The sequence below is a fragment of the Cetorhinus maximus genome, chromosome 23 (genome assembly GCF_964194155.1).
Source record: "Cetorhinus maximus chromosome 23, sCetMax3.hap1.1, whole genome shotgun sequence".
Lineage (NCBI taxonomy): Eukaryota > Metazoa > Chordata > Chondrichthyes > Lamniformes > Cetorhinidae > Cetorhinus > Cetorhinus maximus.
The window spans coordinates 22,142,551-22,160,468 of NC_135901.1; the positions used below are offsets into that span (position 1 = coordinate 22,142,551).

General features: G+C 45.4%; 2 protein-coding genes across 2 annotated transcripts in view; one reads left to right on the forward strand and one right to left on the reverse strand.

Moving 5' to 3' along the window:
• Nucleotides 1-17,585, reverse strand: part of LOC144696918 (uncharacterized) — a 52,154-nt gene extending 34,569 nt beyond the window's left edge. Inside the window, 2 exon segments of the mRNA XM_078568636.1 lie at nucleotides 12,637-13,823; nucleotides 17,503-17,585. Of these exon segments, the coding sequence (XP_078424762.1) occupies nucleotides 12,637-13,487 (851 nt within the window). The 5' untranslated portion in view covers nucleotides 13,488-13,823; nucleotides 17,503-17,585.
• Nucleotides 104-5,896, forward strand: LOC144696905 (uncharacterized). The gene is made up of 2 exons (XM_078568621.1): nucleotides 104-601; nucleotides 2,085-5,896. The coding sequence occupies exon 2, from the start codon at nucleotides 2,192-2,194 to the stop codon at nucleotides 4,829-4,831; it is 2,640 nt and encodes an 879-aa protein (XP_078424747.1). The 5' UTR covers nucleotides 104-601; nucleotides 2,085-2,191; the 3' UTR covers nucleotides 4,832-5,896.
• Nucleotides 17,586-17,918: the final 333 nt, after the last annotated feature.

A 17,918-nucleotide genomic window follows, 5' to 3' on the forward strand; every position in this document is an offset into this window, starting at 1 on the left:
GCAGCCCCGACCCCTGACCCCCAGCCCGGGGAGATCACCGCACGGCCGCCGGGCCCGGCCGCTCTCATTCGGCCTCTGAGAGCCGCTGTTCCTGAGGCTGCGCTCGCCCCCCGCTCAGTTTCTCCATTGAATCCTGTTTCTCTCCTTGTTTTTCCCAACTCAGATTCACCGCCTCATTTTCTTTTCTTCCTCTGAGCCCCTGAACTCCATCAGACAGGGTCATGTTGGAGAGCGGGCATTGACTGTCCTGGGAAACAACAGCAAGAGGAGCTCAGAGGCCGGAGGAGCAAAGGGAGCAGCGAGTTCAGTCACCAATCGGGGGGATTGAGGACTGGACCCTGAGTCAGTCAGTCAGGGGAGTCAGAGTGAACCCCTGGGAAATCAGTCATCTCTGAAAAATTGAATGAGTATCTCTTTTATCAACAACATTATTTAACATTTATCAGTATTTTTATTTCATGGGATGTGGGCACCATGGCAAGGCCAGCGTTTGTTGCCCATCCTAATTGCCTTGAATTGAGAGACTTGCTCGGCCATTTAAGAAGCAGTTAAGAGTCAACCACGTTTCTGTGGACCTAGGATCACATGTGGGCCACAACAGGTAAGGATGACAGGTTTCCTTCTCTAAAGGACATTAGTGAACCAGATTGTTTTTGCAATGATCTGGTCACTGTTACTGACACCAGCCTTATATTCCAGATTTTATTAAAAGAATTAAATTGCACCAGCTGTGCTGATGAAATTTGAACCGATCTCCCCAGAGCAATAGCTTTAGCATTACAAGTTCAGTGACATTATCAGTACGCCACCATCTTCCTGGAGTTCCTGGTCTTTGTTTCAGATGCTTCTGTGCCAAGTTGACCAGGTGTTTAAAGGTCATTCATTTCCCTCATTCCATGTTGTTGTTAAAGATATAGATTAATTCCTCACTGATCATGCAATCATTTGTGATATTTAGAGAGACAATCATTCAGATTTCTGCACATTTATCAGTTAAAGAAACATCTTTCATACAATTAGTGATCCACATTCTGTACTGGGGGAGATGTCTGGTGACTTCAGCCTTTAAAATTCTCATCCTTTTGTTCAATTCCCTCCATGGAGTCACCCCTCCCTATCTCTGTGACCTCCTCAAGCCCTATACCCTCTAAATAAGGAGAAGCTCTTTCCAGTGTGAGACGGGTCAGTGAGCAGATAACACAGATTGAAGGTAATTGGCAGCAGAACCAGAGGTGACATGAGGGACATAATGCAGTGATTTGTTATGCTCCAGAATGCACTGCCTGAAAGGGTGGTGGAAGCAAATTCAGTAATACCTTTCGAATGGGATAAATACTGAAATTGGAAAAAAATTGCAGGACTGTTGGGAAAGGGCAGGATTGTGGTGTTAAGGTGCACAACTCTTTCAACGATCCAGTGTGGCCATGATGGGCAGAATGGCCTCCTTCCGTGCTGTGCCATTCCATGATGTTAAGTACTCTGCATTCCTCTCATTCTGGCCCCTTACTTGCTAATGACCTCAACAAAAGAGCTAAATTCCAGAAATGATTTGAAAGTGACTTACCTTGGCCCAGTGTGGCATCAAGGAGCCCGAATAAAATTGAAGTCAATGGGAATTGGGAGGGGGGAATCTGGCTGGAGTCATGCCCAATACTAAAGAAGGTGTTGTGGTTGTTGGAGGCCAATCATCTCAGCCTAAGACATTGGTGTGTGACTTGCAGAGGAATTTGGAGGTGATTTCATACACCTGCTATCCTGGTCCTTCGAGGTGCTGGAGGTTGAGGGTTTGTGAGATTCTGTCGAAGTTCTTGTCGAGTTGTAAATATATAAAATTCCTCTCCATCACCCACTGCCTCTCCCTTTCCTTCTATAGATGCCGGAGCCTTGTGTAGACACAGACTGATTCTCTTCCCTGAAGGACATTAGTGAACCGATTGTGTTTTTATGACAATTTGATACTTTCATGGTCACTTTTCCCTAGTGCCAGCCCCACAAATTACCAGGATAATTCAGCTCAATATCACAACCTGCTTTTTTGGGGTTCTCTCTCACTCCAGTTTTTCTGTTTTAAATCAATTTCACAGGATATTTGAAGTCGAAGGATTTGCAGTCGAGAAATACAAACACATCATATCAAGATCTGCCTCAATCGCAAAACTTATCATAACCTGAATATCATCAGATTTTGAACATGGAAGGAAAAAGCACTGTTCACAGTGGGGAGAAACCGTGCATGTGCTCTGTGTGTGGACAAGACTTCAGCCATTCATCCAGCCTGTCAGAACATAAATGCAGTCAGAATGGGGAGAAACCATGGAGATTTGGGGACTGTGGGAAGGGATACAATTATCCATTCAAGGTAGAAATTCATCAGGGTCGTCACAACGTGGAGAGGCCATTCACCTGCTTCGACTGTGGGAAGAGATTCACTACCTCATCCCACCTTCTGACACACCAGCGCATTCACACCGGAGAAAAGCCGTTCACCTGCTCCAAGTGTGGGAAAGGATTTGCTCATTCATCCAACCTGCTGAGACACCAGCGAGTTCATACTGATGAGAGACCTTTTCAATGCCCAGACTGCGGGAAGCACTACAAAAGCTCTGGGGAACTGATGTCTCACCAACGTGTTCACACTGATGTGACACCGTTCAAGTGCTCTCACTGTGGGACTGGGTTCAGACGATCATCTGACCTCAGGGTACATCAGCGCATTCACACTGGGGAAAGGCCTTTCACCTGTTCAGAGTGTGGGAAGGGATTTACTACCTCATCTTACCTTCTAACACACCAGTGCATTCACACTGGGGAGAGGCCATTCACCTGCTCCGAGTGTGGAAAGGGATTCACTCAGTCATCCCATCTGCTGACACACCAGCGAGTTCACACTGGAGAGAGGCCATTCACCTGCTCTGAGTGTGGGAAGGGATTCACTCAGTCATCCAACCTGCTGACACACCAGCGAATTCACACTGGGGAGAGGCCGTTCATCTGCTCCAAATGTGGGAAGGGATTTACTTGTTCATCCCACCTGCTGACACATCAACGAGTTCACACTGGGAAGAGGCCGTTCACCTGCTCCAAGTGTGGAAAGGACTTTTCTCACTCATCAAACCTGCTGAGGCACCAGCGAGTTCACACTGGCAAGAGACCTTTTAAATGTCCAGATTGCGGGAAGTGCTGTATAAGTTCCAGGGAACTGGTGTCCCATCAACGTGTTCATACTGGCGAGAGACCATTCAGGTGCTCTCACTGTGGCATTGGATTCAGCCGATCATCTGACCTCACTGTACATGAGCGAGTTCACACTGGGGAGAGGCCGTTCACCTGCTCCAAGTGTGGGAAGGGATTCACTCGGTCATCCTACCTGCTGACGCATCAGCGAATTCACACTGGGGAGAGGCTGTTCACATGCTCCGACTGTGGGAAGAGATTCAATCAGCTATGCACGCTTTTGGGACACCAGCGAGTTCACACTGGGGGAAGGCCGTTCACCTGCTCTGAGTGTGGAAAGGGATTCCCTACCTCATCCCAACTGCTGACACAGCAGCGCACTCACACTGGGGAGAGACCGTTCAGCTGCTCCAAGTGTGAGAAGGGGTTCACTTGTTCATCCCACCTGCTGACGCACCAGCGGGTTCACACCGGGGAGAGACCATTTACCTGCTCCAAGTGTGGGAAGGGGTTTGCTCACTCATCCAACCTGCTGAGGCACCAGCAAGTTCACACTGATGAGAGACCTTTTAAATGCCCAGACTGTGAGAAGTGCTATAAAAGTTCGCAGAAACTGATGTCCCATCAACGTGTTCACACTGACGAGAGACCGTTCAAGTGCTCTCACTGTGGGACTGGGTTCAGACGATCATCTGACCTCACTGTACATCAGCACAGTCACACTGAGGAGAAGCCGTTCACCTGCCCCAAGTGTGGGAGGGGATTCACTACCTCATCCCGCCTGCTGACACACCAGCGAGTTCACACTGGGGAGAGGCCGTTCGCCTGCTCTGAGTGTGGTAAGGGATTCCCTACCTCATCCCAATTGCTGACGCACCAGCGCACTCACACTGGGGAGAGACCGTTCAGCTGCTCCAAGTGTGAGAAGGGGTTCACTTGTTCATCCCACCTGCTGACGCACCAGCGGGTTCACACCGGGGAGAGACCATTTACCTGCTCCAAGTGTGGGAAGGGGTTTGCTCACTCATCCAACCTGCTGAGGCACCAGCAAGTTCACACTGATGAGAGACCTTTTAAATGCCCAGACTGTGGGAAGTGCTATAAAAGTTCGCAGAAACTGATGTCCCATCAACGTGTTCACACTGACGAGAGACCGTTCAAGTGCTCTCACTGTGGGACTGGGTTCAGACGATCATCTGACCTCACTGTACATCAGCACAGTCACACTGAGGAGAAGCCGTTCACCTGTCCCGAGTGTGGGATGGGATTCATTACCTCATCCCGCCTGCTGACACACCAGCGAGTTCACACTGGGGAGAGGCCGTTCGCCTGCTCCGAGTGTGGTAAGAAGTTCACTCAATCAACCCACCTGCTGACGCACCAGCGCACTCATACTGGGGAGAGGCCATTCACCTGCTCTGAGTGTGGAAAGGGATTCATTACCTCATCCCAGCTGCTTACACACCAACGCACCCACACTGGGGAGAGGCCATTCACCTGCTCCAGGTGTGGGAAGGGATTCACTTGTTCATCCCACCTGCTGACGCACCAGCGGGTTCACACTGGAGAGAGACCGTTCATCTGCTCCAAATGTGGGAAGGGATTTTCTCACTCATCCAACCTGCTGAGACACCAGCGAGTTCACACTAGCGAGTGACCTTTTAAATGTCCAGATTGTGGGAAATGCTATAAAAGTTCCCAGGATCTGCTATCGCATCAAAGCGTTCATTGTCGTGAGGTCAGGGGCTCTCATTGTGGGTCTAGGTTCAGGCAATCATCTTACCTCACTGTTACACCAGTGTGATCACAATGGGGAGAGGCTGTCTCATGCTCAGAGTGTGGGAAGAGAATTGATCAGACATGCATCCTTCTCAGATACCAGCAAGTTTTCACTGGAGAGAGGCCGATCACCTGCTCCCTGTGTAGGTAGCGATTCACTCAGTCATACAGCCTGCTGTTGGACAGTCACTCACTTGCTCTGTGTGTGGGAAAGGATTCATGGAATCAACTGACCTGACGAATCACCAACATGTTCACACTGGAAAAGATTATGCAAGTGATATGAACATGAGAGTGAAATCACTTGGCTGAGACTGCTCACCTGCTCCATGTGTTGGAAGGGAGTCACTCAGTTGTTTAAACTTCTGACTCATCAGTGAGTTCACACTGCATGGAGAGTGTTTGTCTCTTGTGTATGTCTTTGTGTAAAAGGATTTGATCATCATGACAACTGTAAAAATGTCAATGACGAAGTGTCATTTCCTGTCTGGAAACACATTTCTTGATAATGGATATAGTATTGATCAGAGATCCTGAAATTCATTTCAAATTGTTAGAATGTTGCTCCCTAAAAGCTAAATATACTTTGTGTTTTTACAGAATTATCTGTATCCCTGTAAATAAACTCGGAAACAAGGAAACAATGAGACATTAGTTTAATGTTTTTATTTCTAGCACATAACCCATTACACACAGAGACTATGAGATTACTGGACACTCATGGGAGGACTCATCAGAAAGAGTTGTGAGCACATTATTTTAATCTGATCAGTCTGCTTGAAGTTCAAGAACATCGAACTTTTGTGTATTGATCCTTTTTGACTTTAGGAACATTTCACTAACTTGATGATAACATGTCAACACATTCTGGTTATTTGTTTATCAAAATGGAACACATTAACCCATTAAATCATCTTGTAACTGAGGTAATCCTCTTCAGTGATTCTGTGTGATATTGTCATTGCTTTTCTCATGATTTGTACATGAATATCCCATCTTCTGAAAGACAATATCTTTGTATTCAGTCCATCTCCTAACACTATAGCTCGGTACTGAGAACATGCACTGTCTGTCCTTTCAGATTATTAATCTCTTCATGTCTATTCACAGGTTCTAATCTTACCCTCAATATGACCTCCTCAAACCTGTTTCTATTGTAGATCATTAGTTTTAATGTGTGTAGGTGTCTTTACTATGGAGAAATGTTGAATAAAGTTATTAGAATTACTCGGGTCTTCCTCACCTGGCCTCCCTCTGTCTACATTCCCCACCTCGAGTCTCAGGAAAATTCTTCCTTTTGTAGCTTCAAAGCCTTTCTCTTGGTCAGTGCAAACATTTCAATCTATTCTTTCTCCTTATAACCTGTCTTAGAATTCTCTTCATCAAGTGGACCATCAATATAAGGGGAATTAGATTAATCTGTAATACTGGGATAAAAGTAGATGCTGTGATTATCCAGGGATGTCGTTATGTATTTTACTCTATCTCCCACCGGGGATGATCACCCAGGGTCACAATAAACCACTCAACATTATTGTTTGTTGTTTCCTATGCCCCAGATGTTGTTCAATATTGATTTAAGATTCAGAGAAAACAGTGGGATTGTATGAACAAAATTGATCAGTCACCGGAGGATAACGTTGACTTGAATTTCTCTAATATAATGGCCTTATAGATATTGATACTTTATCCTCAGGATTAGTCAAGTTGGCTGGTGTTGTCCAATTGATGGGACAGGAAGTATTCCTGTGTCCGTGTGGTTCTCTGAGTACAAATGTGTGGTTGTGTGTTCATCATTGAGGGTGTGTGTGTTTTTCGGTCTCTGCGTGTGGGTGTCTGAGAGTGTGTGCTGTTTCTCATTTGCTGTACCACAAACCACCTGCTTTCTGAGCAGATGATGTGGCTCCTGAGAATCCCATTGAGTGATTTGAATGGTACCATTCAGAGATTCTTCATCCAGGGTGAAACCACAGGCTGACCATGTGCTGTGTAAAACCTGACACCTACACAACCAGGCCCCACTTCTCCTGGAACAACATGAAGTGTCTGCTGCCTTTCAGATCCCTTCATTTCCCCTCACAGTTATCCTCAGATAGTTCACAAATTTCTTGTGTACACCATCATCCAACATGCCTATGGTCTCCACTTTAAATATTTCCATTGGTCTTACCAACAGATAGCAATGGGATTGCTGCTATCACAGGAATCAGTTCTGAAATACTGTCACTCTGGTTTTAAGGCTTCCTAGAGTAATACACTGATCCAGATCTTCCCACCATATCCCCATCTGAGTTTCAGATTTTAACATGATTGTCCAATATAGAAAACATATATCATTTAACCCCTTTAAAACTGATTCAGCACAAACCCTCCACACATACAAGAGATTGTCTTTGAGATCAGTTGTTCCTTTATAATGTATTACGTACAAATTAGGAAAGGAGCAGGTCACTCTGCCCCTCGAGCCTGCTCCGCCATTCAATAAGATCATGGCTGATTTGATTGTAACCTCTACCCCATATTCCTGCCTACCCCTGATAAACTTCCCCCCCCCTTGTTAATCATGAATATATCTAGCTCTGCCTTAAAAATATTCAAAGACTCTGCTTCCATTGCTTTTTGAGGAAGAAAGTTCCAAAGACTCACAACCCTCAGAGAAAAAAATTCTCCTCGTCTCTGTCCTAAATGGGCAGCCCCTTAGTTTGAAACAGTGACCCCTAGTTCTAGATTCTCCCACAAGAGGAAACATCCTCTGCAAATCCACCCTTTCAAGACCCCTCAGGATCTTATATGTTTCAATCAAGTCACCTCTTACAATTAAACTCCAGTGGATACATGCCTAGCCTGTCCAACCTTTCCTTATAAGGCAACCAGCCCATTCCTGGTATTAGTCTCGTAAACCTTCTCTGAACTGCTTCCAATACATTTACATCTTTCCTTAAATAAGGTGACCAATACCGTACACATTACTCCAGATGTGGTCTCACCAGTGTCCTGTACAACTGAAGCATAACCTCCCTTTTATATTCAATTCTCCTCACAAAAAAAAAGTTTTCCTCATTATTTGTTATATCAGCATTCTAGCATTTTGTGATTCATGCACTAGGACACCCAGATCCATCGAAATCTCAGAGCGCTGCAATCTCTCACCATTTCGATAATAATCTTTTTTTATTCTTCCTGTCAAAATGGACAATTTCATATTTTCCCACATTATACTCCATTTGCCAGATCTTTGCCCACTCACTTAACCTATATGTCTGTTTGTAGCCTCATGTCCTCTTCACAACTTACTTTCTTATCTATCTTTGTGTCATCAGCAAATTTAGCAACCATACTTTGGTCCCTTCATCCAAGTCACTTACAAAAAGTGTAAAAAGTTGAGGCCACAGCACTGATCCCTGTGGCACACCACCTGTTACATCCTGCCATCTTTCCTATTAACTAGCCAATCTTCTATCCATGCCAATATGTTACCCCAGACACCATGGGTTTTTATTTTATGCAAGAACCTTTGATGTGACACCTTATCAAATGCCTTCTGGAAATCTAAGTAGATCCACTGGTTCCCCTCTATCGACTGCACATGCGACTGCTTCAAAAAGCTCCAAAAAATTCGTTAAACATGATTTCCTTGCTCAAAACCATGTTGACTCTGCCTGATAACCTTGAATTTTTCTCACACCTTTGATCATACCTGCTAACATTTTCCCTATGACAGATGTTAAACTAACTGATATGCAGTTTTCTGCTTTCTGTCTCCCTTTTTGACTAAAGGAGTTACATTTGTTATTTTACAATTGAATGGAAGCTTCCTGGAACCTAGGGAACTTTGGAAAATTAAAACAAAGGCATAAACTATCTCACAAGCCACTTCTTTTAAGGCCCTAGGATGAAGTCCATCAGGACCCAGGGATTTGTCAGCCCGCAGCTCCATCAATTTGCTAAGTACCACTTCCCTGGTGATTGTAATTTTCCCACAGACAGAACAAACATTTCTCCTTCCACAATCAGAAGCCAACCATACATGAATTAAGTGATTCTATAAGATCTTGTTGAAATTTTTGTTTTGAGTTTCCTGTCTGTAAATCATCCACTTCTAATATCCTGTAAAAGGAGTTTACATAAGTCATCAGCTCTAAATACAGAATAGAAATTCAGAACAGGCAATTCTAGTTTTTATGGAACATTTTTGCCTCTCATTCCCCCAAATCTATAAATCTCTGTCCCACACACTCCTCTCCCTCTCTGCTCATTTTTCCAGATTCAGCGTCCAGTCTCCTACTTATTCTTTTCTCCTCTCCAGATTCTCTCTCTTCCTGTCCTTAAGCTGGTGACTCAGGCTGTGGATCAATCCAACTCCTTCACTCTAATTTTACCAAATAATGCAGCTCACAACAAGAAATCACCTTTGATAAATGTATTTTCAAATATTTGGAAAGAATCACCTTTTCCCAATTGTGGAGATCAGGGAGTCCAGTGATTAGTTCAGAGTTTCCTTCTCCCCAGGTCTGTTCTAACAAGCTGTGTCTATGAGTTACATTGATAGACTTACTCAGTAAGGGATCTCACTGAACTATGACACAAGCTGTGTCTGAGTTACATTTATACAGATTCACTCACTCAGCAAGTGATTGGGTCTGACTGAGCTACAACAACTGCAACATCTTATATTTATATCGAGCTTTTAACATGATAAAATATCCCATGGAGTTTCACACGAGCAGAACGACATATTAGGCCAGATAACCAAAAGTTTAGTCAAAAAGGTCAGTTATAAGGAGTGTCTTAAAGGAGGAAAGTGAAGTAGAAAGGTGGAGAGGTTTAGGAAGGAAATTCCAGAGCTTAGGGTCCAGGCAGCTGAAGGCACAGCTACCAATGGTGGAGTGATTAAAATCAGGGATGAAGGACATTGGGTAATGGTGCTCCATGTATGTGGGCCTGATAGCCCAGGCTCAAGGCCCAAATCTGAACTTTGGGACATAGTTCCTGGTCTCACAGAAAAGCAATTCCTCATATAAACATCTTGTAAGATCTTTGTTTATTGATAGCATGAAATGTTAGGACCAGTTGAGTCCTCCTGCGTACTCAATGGGGATTGACTTTAACAGATATGAAATCCTCTGAATTTCAGTGTTACAACAAGAATGTTTTAATAAGAAGAAAACATATATATAAATCCTGGAAAACTAAAAGAACAGAATACACAGCAGCTCAATCATTTCAAAGTGATAAATGAATGGTCACTGTTTCAGGTGGGACTCCTTCAGGATGAACACTTCCCACCAGCAGCACCAACCCCCCCACCCCCTCCCTGTTCACTGAACATTCCTTCACCCACTCATCCACCCATTGCACATCCACCCAATGGCTCCCAGCCTGGATTGACATTCAGCATGAACCCAGTGAGAGGGTGAGCTGACCCTCGGGATGTCAGAATGGACAAGAGCTGGAAGTGATTCCAATCAATACATTTTCTGTGCCATTACTTAGAAAGGAAATTAATATTTTATCAAATGCCCCTATGCACCCTTGGTGAATTACAATTTATATCCCAGACCCTTTCTATTGCTACTACATGGTGCATCCTGTGTGGTTTCAGCAGAGGGAGAGACAGGCTGCTCACATCCCTGCTCTCACTGCCGAGAGGCTTGTGGACTCCACCCTCAGGGTTTCAGAGCCCTTCAGGGTCCGGGCAAAGACTGATCCACCTGTATCTGTGCAGGGGCAGATTCAGCTGGGGAAAGACAGGGGCAGCGTGTCGGGAGATGGGGGCAGCATGTAGGTTACTGCCCAGAAGTGTGGTGGTGGTGGGGGCAGGGTGGGGGGGGGGGGGGGGGGGGGGGGGTGGCAGGTGTTGGGTGGGGTAATGATTGAGAATGGGAATGCTTTGAGTGGAGTTCCCACTTAACATGTCTCCTTTGTCCATCATCCCTCTACTTGACCAGAGTCACATCACTCCTCCCACTCTGCTGCAGAGACCAGCTTGGTGGAGATCAGTGACATGTTGTAAGGTCACAGATACGGTGTCTGTCTTCCTGTATAAGGCAGCAGACATCTCCTGCACGGCCGTGGTCATGACCTGCATGGGCCCATTTCAGAGCCGTGCTTGAAGCTTCATGGAGGCAGCCACTCTCTCCATGACAGACAGTCTCTGGAACCTCCTCCAGCCCTACGACCCTCCGAGCACCTTATGCTTCTCCAATTCTGACTCCTTCCTCACTACCCCACCTCCATCACTCCACCATTGGTGGCTGTGCTTTCAGCTTCCAAGGTTTCGAGCTCTGGAATTCCCTCCCTTAACAGTTCTCTGTCGCCTACTCTAAAACACTTCTTAGAATCTACCTCTTTGACCAGGTTTTTAATCATCTGTGAAGCACTTTGCCATGTTTTACCATGTTAAAGGTTCTATATAAATGCAACCTGTTGTTGTTATTGCCTTTCATTGGTAGACTCAGGAATGTCACACAAACATTTTCAATTCTCGTACCATAATTATGTTATAACACAACAGCTATTTAAAATTCTAGAGGGAGACTTTAAAATATAGGTTATGACAGTTCTTTAAGTGGTATGATTTGACTTGTAACTCTAAATTCAGGAATAAGACCACCAGTTCTAGGGAGGTTTTTATATCAAGCTACATGAGACATTTATTAATTTACACAAGTTAAACATGTACACATGGCTACAAATTACTACTATTATAACTTAAAACAAATTCCCAAACTAATCTCCACTAAGGCAACAACAACCCTTAGACTTGAAGCAGACACCAGGCAAAGCATTTTCACTTTACAAATTCAAAATGAGGTTCCTTTCACTTTGATTCCTTTGCAGACAGTTGTAGGCTTACAGCTGGTTTTTATGATACATGCCTCTGCCCTGCACACATAAAACTGCCTTCTGTTATACCCAGCACGTCTCATTGAATGTAAATTCTCATTGTATCACCAGCCTTTTTGAACTCCATCTTTTCTAACAATAAAACCCCTTTCATAGTGCCAATTTTAAACATATTGCTTGATGTCTACTGGATAGGTGCAAGATTTCACTCCCCTTCTTGAATGCTCTATTCAACAAAATGCAAATGTACCTCTACTTCTCTGGTTACATCTCAAAACTAATATCCATCAAAGCACCCAGACTCGCTGGCTTGAATCCAGTTGAGGCACATACACACTGACTAAACCTCTATTTTAAAAAAAATAGATAAATAGCTTCATGACAATTATCACAATCATTTTCAGAGTGAAAACTTAAACCTGCCGTTTCACTTTCAGTCAGGAACAAATCACACTTTTACACCAGCCTCTGATTTGACAGCACGTTTCCAGCATTCACCATTGTTCTTCCTGCCTCTAAACACAGTTGTAAAGGAGCCTTCTGTTCTGTGTCTAGGAGCTCTGAACCATAGAAGAGAGCGGCTGGGACACATTTCTTACACACCTCAGGATTAACCCACATGTTCAATCCTGGATGTGATTAACAGCAGCAGAAACAGCAGAATCCAATCCTTGCAGTCACTTGTGAACTCGCTGGTGTCTCCGCAGGTGGGATGACCGAGTGAATCCCTTCCCACACACAGAGCAGGTGAATGGCCTCTCCCAACTGTGAGTGCGTTGGTGTCTGTGCAAATGAGATGACCAAATGAATCTCTTCCCACAGTCGGGGCAGGTGAACGGCCTCTCCCCAGTGTGAACTCGCTTGTGTGCCAGCAGGGTGGTTGACACACTGAATCCCTTCCCACACTTTGAGCAGGTGTATGGCTTCTCCCCAGTGTGAGTGCGTTGATGTATCAACAGTGTGAATGACCGAGCGAATCCCTTCCCACACTCGGAGCAGATGAATGGCCTCTCCCCAGTGTGAGTGTGCTGGTGTGACAGCAGGTGGTATGACTGAGTGAATCCCTTTCCACACTCAGAGCAGATGAATGGTCTCTCGCCACTATGAATTTGTTGGTGTTTAATCAGATTGGAGGAATCTGGGAATCCCTTCCCACACTCGCAGCAGGTGAATGACCTCTCTCCAGTGTGAGTGCGTCGGTGTCTCAGCAGATCACTGCTGCTTTGAAAGCTCTTTTCACAGTCAGAACAGTTAAAAGTTCTCACATCAGAGTGAACTCCCTGTTGTGTCAGCAGGTGTGATAACTGAGTGAATCCCTTCCCACATTCCGAGCAAATGAACAGTCTCTCCCCAGTGTGAACTTGCTGGTGCGCAGTGAGTTGAGATGATCGCTTGAATCTAGTTCCGCAGTGAGTGCATATGAATGGTCTCTCGTCAGTGTGAACACGTTGATGGGACATCAGTTCCCCAGAGCTTTTAAAGCACATCCCACAATCTGGGCATTTAAATGGTCTCTCCCCAGTGTGAATTCGCTGGTGGGTATGTAAGCTGGATAACTGAGTGAATCCCTTCCCACATACACAGCAGGTGAACGGCCTCTCCCCGGTGTGACTGCGTCGATGAATTTCCAACACAGATGGGAATCTGAAGCCCTTCCCACAGTTGCCACATTTCCACGGTTTCTCCATGGTGCGGGTGTCCTTGTGTCTCTCCAGGTTGAATGATAGGTTGAAGCCTTGTTCACATACAGAGCACGTGTACGGTTTCTCCCTGCTGTGAATGGTGCAATGCTTTTTCAAGCTGTGAAACTGATTAAAGCTCTTTGCACAGTCAGTTCCCTGGAGTACTCACGCCAGCGCTTTTCCAGTCACACTAATGTTTGAAATCATCCCACAGACAGAGCAGACAAACATTTCTCCTTCCACATTCAAAGTCTGATGGAATTCAGGTCCTGATGAATTGAGTGACTCTGTTAAATCTTGAAGGGTCTGAGTTTCCTGTCTGTAAATACTCCAGTTCTAATGCTTGGAAATAGAGTTTACAAAAATCATCATCACTGTAAGAATAAGACAGAAATTCAAAAGACAATTCTAGTTTCTATGGAACATTTTCCCCCCAAAGTTGTAAGTCCCCTCCCTGGGCTGAAATCCAAACCCATCTCACCATCTCCACCATTTCTTTCTTCCACTCCCAGTTTTCTCCCTCGCTCTACTCTGACTGGGTTCAGTTCTCCAGCTCCTGTGTGCAGAGTAAAGTGAATCAGTCAATCATTTCTTTCCTGGTCACTGGAACCCTGAAGCTCTGCCCACTCTGTGTTCCCTCATCAAGATGGTCACCCATGCACTCTGCTGGCTGAAAATGCCTCTCCCAACATGGTGGCCAGTTGCCTGGGTGACCTGGGCCTGTCACTAAGGAAGCCCCACTCCTCTGATTCATCCTGACTCCATTTCTTAAGCAATCCCTCAGGATTGAGGATGACTTGCTTCCATTCTCTCTCAATGGATTTGGAGATGGCTGATAAGTCCAGGCGTATTCAGCAGACTCTGTCACATGCGGGCATGTGGTGATTGAAGGGTTGGATGGATAAGGTGTTGGTGGGTCGTGTGCTCTCTGATGCCCCAACCTTGCCCCTGCATACTCTCAGTGAAGTCTTTCAATGTGTTTGGTGCCTTCACAAATAAACTTTCTACAGTTTGGTCGGTCACAATCCAGGGACTCCTATGGGACTGCTGGGATGTTTGGTCTCTCCAATGATGCTTTGAGGACATACCTAAATGTTTCCTTTGTTCTCCTGGGAGTCTCCTGATGTGACTCAGTTCCAAGTAGAACAGTTGCTCCTGGAATCTGCTGTCAGGCACACGAACAACATGTCCTGCACAGCAGAGCTGGTTTTGAGTGGTTAGCGCCTCAATGCTGGGCATGTTGGCTTGGGAGAGGACACCAACTTTCTCGTCACCAGATTTGGAGGATCTTGTGAAGGCACCACTGGTGGGAATTCTCCAATGCTTTGAGGTGCGTGCTCTAGGTTGTCCAAGCCTCTGAAGCCTTTAGGAGTGTGGGGGTCACTGCTGCCCAGTAAACCATGATCTCTGTCTCGAATTGAGATCTTCATCCTCAAATACTCATCTCCTCATTCGGCCGAAGGCTGAGCTGGAATATTAGAGGTGACGATGTATTTAATCAGTTATGTCTGCTTTCGTCAAAAAGAGGCTGTCAAGATATGGAAAACAATCCACATTTTCCTGGATTTCGTGGTCGACAGGAGGTGTTAAAACCCACAAAACAGATAAAAAATGGTGGGTAGAAAGTGCACAGGAGAGCCAACAACTCACAGACACCAACGACATGCGTGGTTTTATCAGCGCTGCCAAGACCATCCATGACCCAAACACTCAGGGACCAACCCCACTGAGAGCCAAGTATGGAAGGAACTTCTTCAGGGAGAGGGAGGAGGTCAGTACTCACTGGAGAGAACATTTTGGAGAACTCCTCAACCAAGACTCTGTCTTTGACTTGAATGTCAATTATATTCCTCAATAACCCGTCCGGCTCAGTCTCGGTGCTACCACAGTCCAGAGTGAAAGTGAAAAAGCCATTTGACAGCTGAAAAACAACAAGATCTGCAGCAGATGAAATCCCTGCTGAAATTCCAAAACACGGCAGAGTTACACTCCTGGCCTGGCTACACAACCTCATATTCCTCATTGGGATGCATGCCGGGGGTTCTCTGGGACACTGTGGCTGTATTCAAGAAGAGAGACAAGCCCAAATGTGATAATTACAAAGGAGTCTCCCTGCTGTCTGCCACAGGGAATATCATTGCAAGGTTTCTCCTCAATCACCTCCTCCCAATTGCCAAAGAGCTCCTTCCAGAGTCACAGTGCAGGTTTTCCCTATCGAGAGGCACCACAGACATAATTTTCACGGTGCGGCAAACCGCAGAAAAATCCAAGGAACAGCTCCAACCACTGTACTTGACCTTCTTGAACTTCACAAAAGTCTTTTACACTGTCAAACATGAAGTTTTATGCAGTATTCCCCCCAAATTCAGCTGCCCTCAGAAATTTGCCACCACCCTTCTACTCCACAATGACAGGAAAGCCGTGATCCTCATCAACGGAACCACCACAGACCCTATCTCAGTGAAGACTTGGATCAGACAAGGTTGTGTCATTGCACCAACCCTCTTCTCCATTTTCCTCTCTGCATCTCACCTCAAGCAAATTACCAACAGGTGTGGAGATAATCTACAGAACAGACAGGAAGCCTACACCACCTTCAAAATAACAACAGAATCAGTCCAACCTCAGACATTGAGCTCCAGTAAGCAGATGCCTTATCTGTATGTTAAAACCATCAAACTGCGTTGATTCCATAACCGTTAATATCCTTGCCTCATAAATGTCCAGCAATCTCAGTTTTTAAATTTTCAATAGCTAGCACAAAGGAAGATGGTTGTAGTTGTTGGAGATCAGTCATCTCAGCTCCAGGACATTACTGCAGGAGTTCCTCAGGGTAGTGTCCTCGACCCAACCATCTTTAGGTGCTTCATCAATTACCTTCCTTCCATCATAAGGGCAGAAGTGGGGATGTTCGCTGATGATTGCACAATGTTCAGCACCATTTGCAACTCCTCCGATACTAAAGCAGTCCATGTCCAAATGCAGCAAGACCTGGACAATATCCAGGCTTGGGCTGACATGTGGCAAATAACATTTGCCTCACAGAAGTGCCAGGCAATGACCATCTCTAACAGGAGAAAATCGAACCATCAAGCCTTGACATTCAATGGCATTACCATTGCTGAATCCCCCACTATCAACATCCTGTGGGATACCATTGACAGAAACTGAACTCAACTATCCATATAAATACTGTGGCTACAAGAGCAGATCAGAGGCTCGGAGTCCTGCGGTGAGTAAGTCACTTCCTGACTCCCCAGAGCCTGTCCATCATCTACAAGATGCACTGCAGGAACTCGCCAAGGCTCCTTAGGCTGTATCTTCAAAACCCACGACCAGTGTCACCTGGATGGACAAGGAGAGCAGACACACGGGAACACCGTCATCTGGAAATTCCCCTCCAAGCCACTCACCATCCTGACCTGGAAATATATCACCGTTCCTTCACTGTCACTGGGTCAAAATCCTGGAATTCCCTCCCTAACAGCACTGTGGGTGTACCTACACCACATGGACTGCAGCGGTTCAAGAAGGCAGCTCAGCACCACCTTCTCGAGGGCAACTAGGGATGGGCAATAAATGCTGGCCCAGCCAGTGAAGCCCACATCCCATTAACCAATTTTTAAAAAATTGACCGAATCTCAACAGAATTCCAGATTTCCACTATATTTTCTGTGAAGTGATTTCTGACTTTGTTCCTGAACAGCCGAGTCTCAGTTAAACAAATAAATATAAATAATAAATTATTTGTACATTTAAATGGTAGAAATTATTTTACTCTTAACTGGTCATGTAACAAATTTTTAGAAAAACATAATTTTAGTAAAATACGGTGTATGCTGGAAATCTGAAATAAAAACAGAAAGTTCTGGAAATCCTCAGCAGGTTTGGCAGCTTCTGTGAAGAGAGAGAAACAGATTTAACATTTCCAATCCAATATGATTCTTCTTCAGAACTGAGTATTTCCAGCATTCTGATTTCATTTTAAACACATAATTGATGTAAACTTTATTGTCCTTACAGGTATCTGGATGTAAATCTGATTTCAGACCTTCCTCTGAACAGTTTTCAAACTGACTCCAGCTCATTGTCCATTCCTTCACTAAAGACCCGGATGGAAAACCCTCAGCACAAGATGGCGGCGGCCGGTTGCCCAGGTAACGGGGCCTGTCACCGCGGCGGAGGCCCGCCTCCCTGATTCCCACTCGCAAGATGGCGGCCAGTGAGCCCGCTGCACCCGGGCCTGTCACCGCAAAGAAAAAGTCCAGTTTCCGGCTGGGATTTGTGACAAATCAGCTTTCAAAATGATGCAGAGTTTCTGCCAGTAAGAGAGATCCGAGTTAACCCCCGCCCTTCATTCACACCGATTGGTTGGAGGGCCTGTCGCAGCCGCTCTTGCCTCCGGACCCTCCCCCTCTTCCTATTGGTCCAGATCTA